The sequence below is a fragment of the Pezoporus flaviventris genome, unplaced genomic scaffold, assembly GCF_033815535.1.
Source record: "Pezoporus flaviventris isolate CSIRO_AGI_PZ_B2104156 unplaced genomic scaffold, CSIRO_AGI_Pfla_v1 ptg000006l, whole genome shotgun sequence".
Classification (NCBI taxonomy): Eukaryota; Metazoa; Chordata; class Aves; order Psittaciformes; family Psittacidae; genus Pezoporus; species Pezoporus flaviventris.
In genome coordinates, this window is record NW_026892554.1 from 14,267,419 (window position 1) to 14,281,911 (window position 14,493).

Below are 14,493 nucleotides of genomic sequence, written 5' to 3' on the forward strand. Positions count from 1 at the left end.
TTATGCTCTAGGAGGTGCTGGTTTCTTATGATAACAGTAACAAAGGCACTTAGATTCTGTGAAGTATTGCTTAAAATGCCATTTGTGCTAGACTGAGCACTGTAAGCACAGAGAGGGCAGTATAAATTAGTCTTAAATGCCTTCAGATCCCTGAGCTATGCAGCACTGAACAGGCCTCTGATCCACATGCAGATCTTTCCTGTGGAAGGGTCACCCCATTTGGGTCACTTGAGCTACTCTAGGATTTTCTTACAAGCAAACAGCTCTGTTTACTATTTCTTCTGTCAGGCAGAAGGGATGTTCACATGAGAACATCTCGCTGACTTTCCAAGGCAAGGACACACAGATGGTGCAATCACCAGCACTGGTGGGAGCTGCCTGCAGGCTCCTCTCCTGTGGTCACCTGGCCAAGTTTACCCTGCAGGCAGTACAGGCCTGGGCATATTTAGGTTAATTGTTAACTGTTAGGTAGATCACTAACTCCTCAATGTGTAATGCTCTTCTGGTCTGGGTGAATACAGGTAACTATTAGGAATGCTAAGTTTCTAGGTTTTATTGCACTCCCTTACATACATTTCTCAGGAACACCTAAAGTGTACAGTAAGGTCACTGCTCATCTCTTAAGTTTGGAGTTGTCTTCCAGAGTATATTTTTCTCGTGCTTTCTCTCCTTATCCAGTCTTAACACTTGCCATTTGTAAGAGGGGGATGAAGGCAGCAAGACTGGTTATCTCTGACTTACACAACAGAGGCAGCCCAGATAATTAAAGTTTGCTAATGAATGTGACGATCATCAAATATTATGCTTTAACTTTACCAGAGTGAGAGCAGCCATGCTGCACAATCAGATCCAGCTGGGTTTACTCAACCCTCCTGCGTTAATACACATGCTGACAAAGTGAGGTTCTCAGGAAGCTCCAGAGGTCAACTAGGCAATACCTCACCCCAGGCTCTGAGCTGAGCACCGAGTTCAGGCTGAGCTCCTCCTACCTCCTAGCTCTAGGAGAGCAGCATTCACAGCAGCAATTTATTCTGTGACCACCTCATAATGCAGGGCATCTTTGTCTGGAGAAGACGGTGGCATCAAGTGCCACAGACACTGTGAAGACTACACGAACCAGTCCTTAAGACCCTAGAGGAAGAATTCTGTTTTCCAGAATACCAGCTGCATTCACACACACAGATTTGTATTTCTGGAGATGTAAAAATACCTCTAAGCGGTTGTTCAGATTTTACTCTGGAGGTCTTCATTAAACATATCAACATGTACTCATTTTGAAAGCTCCTGACTTCAACATTTCAAGGTAATTTTGATTTTGTGTTTAGTTCTGATGTTTCCACCTTCCTAAGTAAGTCTTTGCTGTTGGGCCATTTCCATTCACAGCTACAGATTTGCTTGCTCTTATGACCCTTTTTATTAAAAGCAAATCTTTCTGGTCTGCAGCTGAGATGTTCTGATTAAAACACATTATTACCGCAGATGAACTACCAATTTCTAAAATAGCCTTTTATATCTCCTGCATTACATTGCATCTCATTCCTTAGCAATCTTAGTGGTTTTTTATGACTGCGGAACATAGAGAAAGCGTGTCCATGAATTGTTCACCGAGAACTCCTTTTAGAGCATGTTAATTTAGGATCCAACAAGACACATTAATTGCATTCCCTCCAATCTCATGTTAAAAATGATCTTTTGGATGCTCTTTCATTCATGTTGACTCCTTTATGTCTCCCTGATGATTCTTTTTCTTTCTTGACAAATCCAAGTGATTTTGTGCCACCATCAAATCTTGCCACCTGCCAGCTCATCTCAGCACTCTGGAGTTGAGGATGGAGTCTGTTAACAACCAGGGCTATCTTTTTGGCATGAAAACCTGAATATTTATCCTCACCCTTATTTTCGCACAGCCAATTTCCATTTCCATTGTGGTCACATAGCTGGGAACACTGCTGGGTTTATGTATGATTCTACAACCCAAACAAAGGACTCCATAGACCAGAACAGTGTATGTTCCCCTTTATGGCAGCAAGTCAAGCTGCACTGTAATACTATCTTGTAAGAGTGCTTTACTAGAACTGAAAAGCAAACCCAGCCATGCAGCACCACTGTGGATGGCTGTACCACAGCAGCAGCCACCACCCAGACATGAAATGGACACTCTGACCAGCAGCCACCAGGCTGTCTGCAGCACAGAGGTGCACAAGATGGCAGTTCTGACCTGCACAACTTTCACCACCATGCTCTGAAGCACAGCCTGCACCAAAATGCTATTTTAATGTTTGATGGCAAATCTGTCAGTTCAGGTTCAGCTGTAAGCTGCAGCTTTTTATCCCTCAAGTGTCACGGTATCACCACACAAGCACTTACCACTTAAAAGGGCTACCTACAGAAAAGGAATATGAAGTAATTGGTCAGAAACCCATTAGCACCAACTCTTAACAGATTACTCTGAGAGCACAGACTGACAGCAGCACCCCAGCTAGGAAGATTCACCTTCGTGTTCAGCTTTAAGTGTACAACCGGGCTCAGCAACTGCAGTTTAAGTCAGTACAACTGGGCAGCTATGATCCATCTTCAACACAAACTACAAAGCCATGTATTTTAGGGCAACCTTAATGCACGTTTTCCATGTAAAGAAAAAACTCCAGAAGTCATTTTAATATAAAATGTTTTTATTGTTTTTGAAAACATTTAAAAAACAATTTTTGAGCACTTTCAATAAAAAAAATAACTGAAATGCTACTGCAATATTCAACTACTGTAGTTTCAGCAGTACAACAGACAATAAAACACTGAGGAAGAGGGGAGAAATTGGATTTCCTGCACTAAATGAAAACGTGGAACAGGGATTTTAGTTTCCTTACGGTGCAGTAAATAAAGCACAGTATAGTACAAGACTATTATATGAACCTCAGATGCACTGCACAAGAAACGCTTTCCTTCTTTTCAGTTCAGAAGTCAGTGCTTATTGCAATTATTTGCAAATTATTTACTTCATGAATTCTTATCATGATAAAATGATGCAAAAATGTTTTTTCAACACCAGAACAATAAAAAATAATCCAAGAAAGGAACATATTCAACAAGAACTAAGCTGAATTAGTTAACATAAAAAAGTAAATAACTTGTGAATAACTATGCTCACCTGGTTAACACTGAACCAGTTCAATACAGCAAAAGAATAACAAAAATAAAAGTGGTTACAGGAATATATCTAGTACTGTACAAGATTAAGTCATTAACACTCATGCACGTTTTGTGATCATGTATTAACATGGTGAAGCAAACTAAACTTAATTCTTCCTGCTGTAATATTCTCATGTAAGAGAATAATAGAAATATCTCATTGAGATCAATGCACATTGCTACATAAGACAATTTCACCTGTCACTTTTAATGACATTTTGCCTTTTAATAATGAAACACATTAAAAACTTTTTTTTCTGTTTTGCCTTTTTTTTTTTTTCACTTTAATCTGTGGGCCGTATTTGTTGCATTTATCCTAAGGAATGTGCCTGCCACAGGTTCAACAGAGTTTTAGTGCAATATATGAACCCAGAAAGTTTGCTGGACTAACCAACCAACCCAATTTAAAGTGTTTGCTGCAATACTGTACACAGGGTACAAATTCACTAGGTTTTTTATACTTTAACAAAACCTGCTATCAAAATAATTCATTTCTCATGTTAGTAGGAAGCCAATAATGTAAACAAGGGGTCAGAACTGTCTCAAATTCTTAGTTTTGGAGTATCTGACAAGACAGGCTTCCATTTGTTAGAATCACAGATTTTTCCTTTGGGTATTGCATACTTTGGTGTGCAGTAGTGCTCTGTCTCAATGTATTGTAAAGAACTAACTAGCACTAAGTACAGGGACCTAACATTATCAATTGTAACACCAACACAAACACCTCTAAAATAATACACACCGATGTACAAAGCTGTGCCTTGGATTTTACTTGAAACAGTCCTTGTTCAAATTGAACATTTCTTAAATTAAAGATATATTTGCTTCAAATCCACTGATTATAGAGTATTTCCTCTAATTAAATCACGTTAGGCCCAATGTAATGCTTATACTTAACAATAATTTCAAACGCACTTTTAAAAACCTTTGGTGAAGGCTGCATAATTTGACCGCATCAGCTTTAAATCTGCTCTTGCTGCTCTGAGAAAGGCTCTTAAAACACTACAGCAGAGCTAGGCAAAAACCGGTGCCCCCCAAGCCCACCTCAGTCTCGGTGTCAGCGACCCGGAGGCGAGACCAGCCCAGCAGCTCATGCAGACACACGGGTTGCTGCAGCGCCGGCACTCCCGGCCTCTCGCGCCGCTCTCCATCGGAAGGTAGGTTTGCCTATTCACAGTAGTGCTGGCACTTCCCACAGGGTCAGGGAAAACAACCCAAACAAAGCAAAGGTAAGAGGATGTTCAGCACATCTCTGGCAAAAGGCCATGGGCAGGTCCAGAACACAAGCCCAGCAACTTCAGTCTCCAAGAAAAATGGTTCAAGCCTTCCTGGCAGACACCTGGCAAGGTAACAAGCAGAAGGGTACCATGCAGGTTTTAGTCTCTGCCGCATTTCCTTAATAGAAGTTAAAACTTGGTCTTAAACAAATCAAACCACACTATCGCACATCCACATGCTTCAAGGAGAGAACTGAACTCTCCAAGTTTGTTCTTGACAAAGCGGCAAAACTTGAGATGCAAGCACAGTGAAATCAGGCCCCATAAGGTGCTACAGCTTGGCACAACTGTTTGTCCCTGCAGAAGAGGCCATAGACTGGTGATGAATTGAGGCAAGAGCAAGAGAAGCCATGGTACACCAGCACCTCAAGAGCCAGTGCAGCTGCACAAGTTGAATCAGCACCGCCAAAAAATGGACCAGGTACTCAAGTCATCAGCAAAAAGAAACAGAAAACCACCAGGACACTTAAAAAAACACCGATCACCTGAAAAATCTGAGCATCTTCCCCTTAAATAAATCCAGGGGGGCTCACAGTGCCTCCCCCTTCATAAATCCAAGATCACTTATTCAAACAAGTGATGCAAAAGAGGAAAATGTTTCTGCTCTGCTTTCTGTTTAACGTGTTAGCTCACAGGAGACAAAACCAATTTTATTCTAATCTCAAGGCATAGCATCCCTTAAGAGCACCATCTCTTTTGTGAAAGCTTGCCTCTGCAAGTGCTCCTTTTAGCATCAGGGCCATGGCCAGTTAAGTACCTGTCTCTTTTGACCATTACAGAGACCCATGCCATGCTGAAAAAACAAAAGGTCTTTTGTTTGGTTCAGGTGAACTAGTCCATCAGAAGCCCAAAACTCATTTTCCAGAGGGTCAGGGAAGGACCTGTAAACAACCAACCTCCAAACAAAAATCAGATCCACCAGTCCTGTCAAATCATTTATGAAAATGGAACTCAGGCTCCCAAACCAGTAAGTACTTCTAAAAGCAAGATCACTTCTTACTGTGTGTCTGTAAAGTGCCTGGCAGTATTATGGCTCTGTATGAAATAGTTTTAGATCAACCACATTTTCTAATATTTTAATAATATTTTGTTTAAAAAAAAAAAAGAGCAAGAAAAGCAGAAAGGCTCAACCTACCGAAACACAGAGAAAAGACCAGCTCCCTACAGCCTCCACTAGGTTAGGAAAGAGCAAACTTAACAAACGCATCTTTAAAAATAGTATTTTAATGAGCTCCAGCAGCTCTTCTTCTTTAAAAAAGGAGGGAAAGTATCACGTTCCTTCTCTAGCATTGATAAATAATTAAACAGTACCTACCGCTTTAAAATAGGGTGTTATACCTAGATTAAATCTCGGTGCTCAAAATCTTTTCTCATGAATTTTACCTAATATAAAAACACTGAAGCGAGAACTAAAATATCAAGTATGCCATGAATATTAATGGATAAAATAACTACATAGATTTATTTCTCTTAAATAAAAAATTTAGTGCATCTTTCTTTTTCCTTGATCGTTCCTGTCAGTTTTTCCCATCTCTGTGTTTTACCAGCGATGCCAATGGCACCGGAATGCTACAGAGATTGCCCACAGTTCACCACTGAGCAGTGCTCAAGACAGCTACACAATGATCAGGCACCTGCATGTCAGTCACCTGGCCCACTTGTAACCCCCCCCCGCACCTACCTATCTGCAGGCACGCTGCATTTCAAACCTGAAAGACAATGGTCAGTAAGGATCATTTACTAAGACGTAAGAAGCAACGCAAAGTCTGGCAAGCCTACTGACTTCCAACCTTCCCAAAGCCTCAACCACAGCTGCCACTGCTGGCTGGCCATCAACCACTTCTTTATTTGCTACAGTAAGAAATGTTGAATGGGAAACACTATAAAACTCCAATTTTAACACTGGCTCCTTGACACCTTCAGATTGGTTTAAAATTGGTAAGACTGCCTTTTCCCTGCTGAAGAATGAGCAACAGGTACAGCAAACTTGTTTAAAAATGCCACAATACATAGCAAGTGTTTCTGCTGCGGGAGGCACTTCCATTAAGACAAATACAATACGTCTGTCTCTTAGATACAGTGTGCTACATACATATTATAAAACAAGATTAACCCAACATTTCAACAGCAGGGTGATCCTTGCTCTCCATCCACTCAAAACCTGATGCAGTCATTGAGTTAATGGATTCATTGCAGATTTGTTGAAACAAGGGGTCATTTTTTAATTCCTCCAGTGTAGCATCATCGTCTTGTCCCTGCTGACGACCTGGATCAAACAGTAGATTTGTGTCTAAAGTATTCAGATCGTTAATGCTGCCTGAGAGCTCGGAAGACAACCTGATGTCGCTGGAAAAGACAGATGCAACGTTATTGAGATCTGATGCCACCTGATTCACCAGCTGCTGGTTTGTTGGCAGACTGTCCTCCCCTAAAATGTCTTTTACAGCGCTGCTAAAATCTAACTGCTGCTCTCCGATGTCTGATTGTGCTTGGTTATCTCCGGAAGAAAAACTGATCTGATCGGTGCTGCTGTTTTTTGTGAGGTAATTTGGTGCTTGGAATTCATAAACCGAAGTGCTGGAACTGATCATATTTTGCGGGTTGGCACTAGGGAAAGCGGCGGATGTCTCTAAAATCTGAGTGAGATTCATCCTGGCCGTGTAATTTGAGGGCATGTTGTTCATTCCCAAACCTCTCACTGCATCATCACTATCAGAATCGAGTTTGTTTAACAACACATTGGTTATTTTTTTAGTGTTTGTTTGTTTCTGAAGAGATGGGAAGGCCGTCTGCATCATCACAGTCAAAGGGACTGACTGGCTTCTTTGCGCTATGTTATTGGCACTCGTGTCTGCATGGATATTAGCAAATACATTGTGAACTTCAGGAGTCACTGGACTTCCAAAAGGTGTCAGGTTAGAGCGTGGTATATTTGAAACAGGGTAAACAGTGCTTCCACTGAGATTCCGCTGGCGATGGACAGCGGGGCTCACACTCCGGCATCTCAGACTGCTGTTGAGAGAGGAACCGGTTCCTTTGTTGTCCAAAGGAGCAGGAACAGCAAAGCCCTCTTGCTTGGTGGTGCTGCTGACAGGAGCTGCCTGGTGCTGCACAGGGGAAACGGGGGTCACCCGACCAAAGTGAGGATCGTGGTGGCGCGGCTGGGACTGGTATGACTGGCCAGGAACAGCAAAAGCGTGAGGTTTCCTGAAGCGATCTTCCACCAGCTCCTGATAGCTCGTAAGGATGCCGTGGTTTGCAACCGACGAGTTGCTAACGCCACTGTAGCCATTATTCATCCACTCGAGCTTGGTTTTGTCAGGATGGGTAGCCATAGGCCGCTGCATTGGCTTCACAGGGCTACTTGATATAATGCTGGCATCGTGGTAAGCCATGCTGGAGCTGATGGGTGTAAATGCAAACGGGTTTCTGCATTCCACAGGACTTGGAGGAACGCTGCTGCTGCAGTTGGAATGCGGCGTGCCGATGGGCGTATGCCGGCTGCTTCCTAGAGCACTGTCTACAGGAGTCGTCTGAGCCAGCCTCGAACAGGGGCTCTCTCGGGACATGTTCTGAGACCCAGCGATCATTTCGGAGGTGGGTGTTGGAGTCGGGGTTGGGGTGGGAGTCGGGGTTGGCGTGGGGGTAGGAGTGTGAATGGGAGTGCTGTTGTTATGGATCGAATGGTAGAAGTGCGTGCTGCTTGCATGAGATGACACAGGAGCTCCTTGAGCGGCCGTCTGACTCTGAAGCGCCATTCCCAGACAGCCACCGTAAGGATGGGAATTATTCATGGACATCTGCTCCTCCATGAGCACCAGCTCTTCCACAATGCTGTCCTGGGTAAGGTCATCATCAAATGAAAAGAAGTTGTCGTTTGACTGTGGGACTGTATGCTCGAATTCTTTCAGCTCCGACTGCAGAGGTAACTGATTTGAAGGCTGTGCTTGTATTTGACCCAAGGAGGAGTCCTGAATCTGGCTCTGTAACTGCTGGTTGTACACATCCTGCTGCATTCCTTCACAGTCCACTGGCTCCCATGCCGATTCTTGTAAGTCACTAGAGCCAGAGTGCCCTGCAATGGTCATAACACTGATGTCTTGCTGCTGTTCACAATTCACAGATGCAAAGTCGGAGGTTTTGGTGATATGGTGCCACGTATTTGGGTTAAAGCTGCCATCAGATTTTGAATCATTTTCTATGATAAATAAGTTTCCTTCCAATTTTACTTTTATATCTGGAGATGATGCTGATGCAAGCTGCTGTACTAAAGCAGAATCACTGGTATTTAAACTGGTGCTCAAAGAAAAGTCTGTTGTTAAGTTTGCAGCAGCAGAAGGTACAGGTACCTTCACAGGTATGCTGCTGGGAACTTGAGCAAGTGTTGCTGTATTGTCACTGCTGGCTAATGATCCAGCCTTCGGAGACTTCTTAACACTGTTTGCTTTTTGACTCTCCACAGCATTACCAGCTGAAAGCTGCTCCACCAGTGGTTTCTTTACAGGTGGTACCTGGGAATCCTGAAGTGTAGACGGTTGTCGTTTTCTTGGACTTTTAGTGCATGTTTTGTCTTTAATCGTAGACTCACCAGTAGGAGGTGAACCAATGCTGGTGCTGGACAAGTTCTGACTGGCAACTGAGACCTTTATAGTGCTTTGATTATTGCCTGCTGAAGAAACTGGTGTGATCTCATCAGACTGTGTTTTATATTTGGTCCCTGCTTCTTCAGCTCCCTGATCACAGCCCTTATCTGGTTTTGTATCCACAACATCATCAACTGAAACCTTCAAGGTTGCAACCTCAAAATTGATTAGTTGAGCAGGAGGCAGGTCAGGGGTTGCCTTTACGGATTTAGACACATCAGAGCTCTCTTGGCCCTGTACCAAGTTCTCATCCAGCAATGCTTCAGGTTCCATTTTGACCTTGACCGCAGGTGCAGCTACGACAGTGCTAGGCTTGGATCCTGGAGACTGAAGTGAAACAACAGATCCGTTTTTGATCTGTGGACCAGTCCTCCCTTCTTCTGCTGCGCCTGCATTACTGCTACCTGAAGGCGTCTGTTTGACGGGCACACTACTGCTGCTTGGGGCGAGAGATATTGCTGTCATTTTTACCACATTTAAGGAATTCACATGTGGAGCTGGCACAACAGTCTTGATTGGGCTACTGGTGAAGAGCACCGTTGTGGGAGAGCGGATGGTGAGAGCACTGGTGTTTGCTGGTTTCGGTAAGATCTGCGGGTAGCGATGCCGGGCAGAGCGGTCACCAACTGGGCTGGCAGGAACATTCTGGGGAGTCTTTGGTGGCTGCTTGACTGATTGCATGTGCTGAGTGACCACCTGAACGTTGAGCGGCAGGACCTTGCTATCAGACGATCCCATAGGACTTGGGGACGTCACCAACTGCCTGGTCCTTGGCACCTGTAGAGAGAGAAAAAAGTGTGGCAATGAAGCAAGGAAGTCCCCAAAGCCCATGGACCACCTCACCCCCAAGCTTTCAAAGGTGAAGGACAACACAGCTCAATACACCAAAGCTAGTGAATGCCACTGAAACAAAACAAGCTCTTCAGTTATATGCAAGACAATTTCTATTTGTCTGCTTAAAGACTGGCAGACAGACACATGGCCTCAGTTTGTAACGCATGAGGCACTGGTCTACACACTAGTCTACTCTTCTGCTAATGAAAGGGTCATTCTCATACAATCCTTCACCACATGGAACAAAAAGACAGACACAGAAAAGTTAAAGAGGAGAGGATGTGTTCAAAACACTGCTCACTGCTAGGGTTTCAAGAACCGGTTAAATACAAACTCACTATCGAGCAGAAAAATTGGCCAACCTACTGAAATCTACAACAGAGCTAACAACTGAAAAACCAAATCACCTTTCCCACTGCTGCCAGCCCAGTTTTGTATGGCTGAAAGACAAAGATGCTCCATACTACAGATAATCATGCAAACGTAAAACTGCTGCTGTCACTACACGCACTGAGCCCACAGAAGGCAATCTAGATTCCACAGGCTCAGCAACCCACACATCTAGTGTCAGCTCTCTCATCTGGTTAAACTTTATCTCAAGGGCAATTTTCCCACATATAACCTTAATTATTGCTAGCAGAAATCCCACTGTCAATGACTTCAAAGATGAACTTGGCCTATGCTGTGTGATCAGAATTCTGTTGCCTCTGTATCAATCCTGTAACTCATGTGGCATAACACAGTCACTGGGACATGAGAAGCATCAAGGGACCCAAGCCTTTGAACGGAATCGGTTCTTGTATCCCACTGACACACCGCTTAGTTACCGGTGATTTACAACCCTTTCGTAAGGTGGTTTCTCTAGAGAGCTGCTGGAGAACGTTACCGGTATTGGGCTGGGGACAGCTGCCACAACAATGCCAATAGGCGGAGGAGACAGAATTGCAGGACTTCCATTAGATATACTGGTCACACCGTTGGTTGCAGTGCCTTCTGTTTTCTTTGCTGGAGACTCTCCTGGCAAAGGAGACTGCAGTTTCTGTTCTTGCTGCTTCTTCTGGATCTTACGCTGCAGCTGCTGCTTGGCATCAACAGGAGATGGCAGAGTTTTCACTTGCGGTTGAAAGGAATTACTTTCAGCAGTAGGTATAAAAGCTGAGGGCTGGGGGATCCCTTTTATTCCTGAATAGAAAATAAGAATGAATTATAACCACACATACCCTGTCTGCTGCAGTGCCACTTCTGTATCTAAGCACACAGAACACAAGGCAGACATCTCCACAACCATTCTGGGAATACCCATGAGGTGCTCCCATGCACTTCAGCCTCAAATCTACTCAGTGTTTCAGTTTATTTCCACATTTGTGGCAAAACCTCCATCTGTGAGACACGCTGCTAAAACACCGTGTACTGGCACCTTATTTCCAGTAATCCCAATCACAATTTTCGTGTTAGCAGAACTAAAACCCAATGCATTTCGTTCAACTGACAGTAGAGGGCAGCGGATGTATTTTACATGAACCTTTAACATTCATCGGCTACCGTGTTTTTGTTTTGTTACCAATGTCTAAGGCAGCTTTAAAAACAGAAAATCTTTCCAGAAACCTGCGGGTAAGTATCACGGAGGCGCAGCTCTGAGCAGCTGATATTATCTAATGGCCAAAGCATTAAACACAATGCATTTCATATGAGAATAGGCCACACTAAATGGACCACATTAAAGGCCTTTCCCCCTGGAAAGGGCCTTGAGCAACCTGATCTAGTGGAAGGTGTCCCTGCCTACGGTAGGGGGGCTGCAACAAGGTCCCTCAAAGCAAGTCCCTCTTGTCTTGGGTTTATCTCATTACCTGCTGGTGCTCCTGCCATTACTGTTAAAGCTGCCATTGACTTGGTACCGATATAGTGACTTTTCACGAGGAAACGAGCCAGTTCCAGGACTGTATCAAAAGGCTGGCTCAGCACTTTCTGGGCCCATTCGCAAACAAGCCGGCAGGCCGCAGAGACGACTTCCTCATCAGCACTTTGTAGCTGCCCAGATGGCTCTGCCCCATCCAACTACAACAAACAAAGGAGGAAAGGTTACTTTAATTATTAAGGGTCATTAAGTCATGAAAACCAAAATAAGAGAGCAAATGATGATCAGAAACATGCAAAAGTATGTTCATAGTGTTTCCTGAAATTAGCAAAATAAAATCACAACATCAATATAATTCAAAATGAAATGCCTTAACATTAATCTGCTGCTGGTTTCTGAAGGCATTATACAGAGCTAACGTTTCTGGAAGAAAACAGCAGACTCCTAATATCTGGACCACCACTAACTGATGCTTCCTGCAGTCAGAATCTTATCAACTCAGCAGACACCACTACCCAGGAACTCATTTCACTGTAGTTCCTCTTCACTTCCATTGACTTGCTGGTTTTGTTTTTTTTTTAATATATGGTAAAACCATAACCAAAACAGAAACAGAGTTAGAAAGATACAGCTTGTGGGTGGCAACACAGGGAAAGTCTGCTTCACCTCCTAAATTAGTTTAATAGCACTGCAATTCATTCTGAACTTACATAAAAACATCAAACAATGATTCAGAATAGAAGTACCATAAAGAAAAATCTTAAAGAACTACAGAGCTCTTCACTTTGCTTTGAAAATGTCAGATGGAAAAACAACATAATAAATGTTAACAGGCAAAAATACATATAAATAAGCAAGTATTTGTCATACCCCATCTCCAGTTTTGTGAAAGTCAAGGTTGGGCAGTGTTGGCATATGCACAAAAGCCTTCTTCCTCAGTCCACTGTAGCAATATGTGAACAAGAATTAAGGTCTAAATAGTCTGCTTGTTAGTTAGGGGGTAAGAGGGAAGGGCAGCAATTCCTGATACCCCTCATAAGCTTTACAAGCAATCTCAACAGCAGATCTAACACTTACTGTCACTAACAGTCTCTCAGCCAGCCAGAACCAGAAGCCTGCAAATGGCTGCATTCTTGGGCATGTCCTTGGGCTTCTCCATCTACACAGAGGAGCAAGTGATGCTGGGCGAGATGAACTGAATTTGGTAACTTAAAAGAAGTACTAAACCACACTGAATAGTTTCAATCAGCTACTCAATATTTAAATCATGAACATAAATTTGGAGTATACTCCCTTCAGAAACCAAGCCTAAAAGAAGATGAAGAATGCACTTCCGGAAGTTAATCACTATTAAAAATGTGCTCCCAAACTTAAGTTTTATTTTGAGTTGCTCTTTTTTGCCTTTTTGATGAATTTTCTGACAATTCCTTCTCCTAAGGGACTTCAATAAACTACAGAAATTCTCCGTAACAAGATAACATGACTGATGAGGACACTTCTTCCCAAGATCTCACACTGTTTTTGTTGCTCTCTCCCCACCCATGATAATTCTTCTGTAAAAATATGGATACAAATACCCAGATTTGTTCTTACGCTGATGCCGTCAAATCAGTACACAAAAATATACCCCCTCCATTACTCTTACTCACTTGTTTCTAGGTCTAAAAATCAAATCAGCCTTTTTTCCTTTCCCCAGCATTACACTGGGAGTCCACATACACACAAATCCTCTTCAGACTAATTTTTCACAATCTGTAAATATGTCTATATTTCTCTTTCTTACACTATGAAGCTTGCATTAACCTGGATTAAGCATAATTACAGTTAAATAAACGTAAGGAGGCTACATACTACAGTAAATGTGAGCTAAGGTCCCATTTAAATCATTCCGAATTAGAAACTTATGAAATAGATCTGAAAGAGATACCCTGGGTCAAGCTACAATTACAGTATTTGATTTCCTCCTTAAAACTTCTCTAGTTCTATCCAGAACATCACTACTAACTTTTGCACTCCCCTGCTAGATAATCCAACACTGTATTTTATGAAACAATTTAACTGACACAGTTTCTTCATTTACTATGACATGGGAGACTTTTTCTCCTCTAGGGAAGATAAACACTTCTGGGCTACCTGCTAGCATTTAATTCCCTAAGTGCATGCTTCAAGTGAGACCTTGGCAAAGGTTGGTATTATAGTGTGTCCACATCATTACTGCTAGTTGTTCTGAGTGGTTCCTAATTAGAGCCTACAAGCTACCTTGATGCCTTTTGGCTTTCTAACCATCTCCTTCTCTCGCTCACTGCAGTGGCTTAGCCTACCCAGCACATCAGAACAGAGCAAGGGTGGATGCTGGGGGGTGCAGCAGACACCATCATGATGGTTTCTACTGATTCTTAAGGGAAGGTGTAATTCTCAATTTGGAAAAGACAAAATTCTTAATGAAAAACCTACTTACTTTGAAAATCACAGCAGTTTTTTGTTTTTTAATGGAACACCTCAGCATGATAAAGACGAGATAAACCACAGTTCAGTCTCAGAAAAGGCTAAGAAATTCATAACCTTGTAGCCTCCTTTAGACTTGATTATTGCATTTTTTACATATCAGAGCTTTCTGCCCTACACTAAAGCATTAGAAGCACCAGTGGTATGAGCAGACTCTTTTGCACAGCATTTGCACTGAATTCTTCACACTGGC

General features: G+C 42.8%; 1 protein-coding gene across 3 annotated transcripts in view; it reads right to left on the reverse strand.

Annotated features, from left to right (window-relative positions):
• Window positions 1-2,651: 2,651 nt before the first annotated feature.
• The window catches only part of RFX7 (regulatory factor X7), a 56,970-nt gene continuing 45,128 nt past the window's right edge, over window positions 2,652-14,493 (reverse strand). For all 3 annotated transcript variants that reach the window (XM_061447034.1, XM_061447033.1, XM_061447035.1), the window contains 4 exons: window positions 12,666-12,746; window positions 11,788-11,995; window positions 10,827-11,122; window positions 2,652-9,883 (listed from right to left, as the gene is read on the reverse strand). In XM_061447034.1, coding sequence (XP_061303018.1) covers window positions 6,572-9,883; window positions 10,827-11,122; window positions 11,788-11,995; window positions 12,666-12,746 — 3,897 coding nt within the window. In that variant the 3' untranslated portion in view covers window positions 2,652-6,571. The remainder of the gene's footprint in view (window positions 9,884-10,826; window positions 11,123-11,787; window positions 11,996-12,665; window positions 12,747-14,493) is intronic.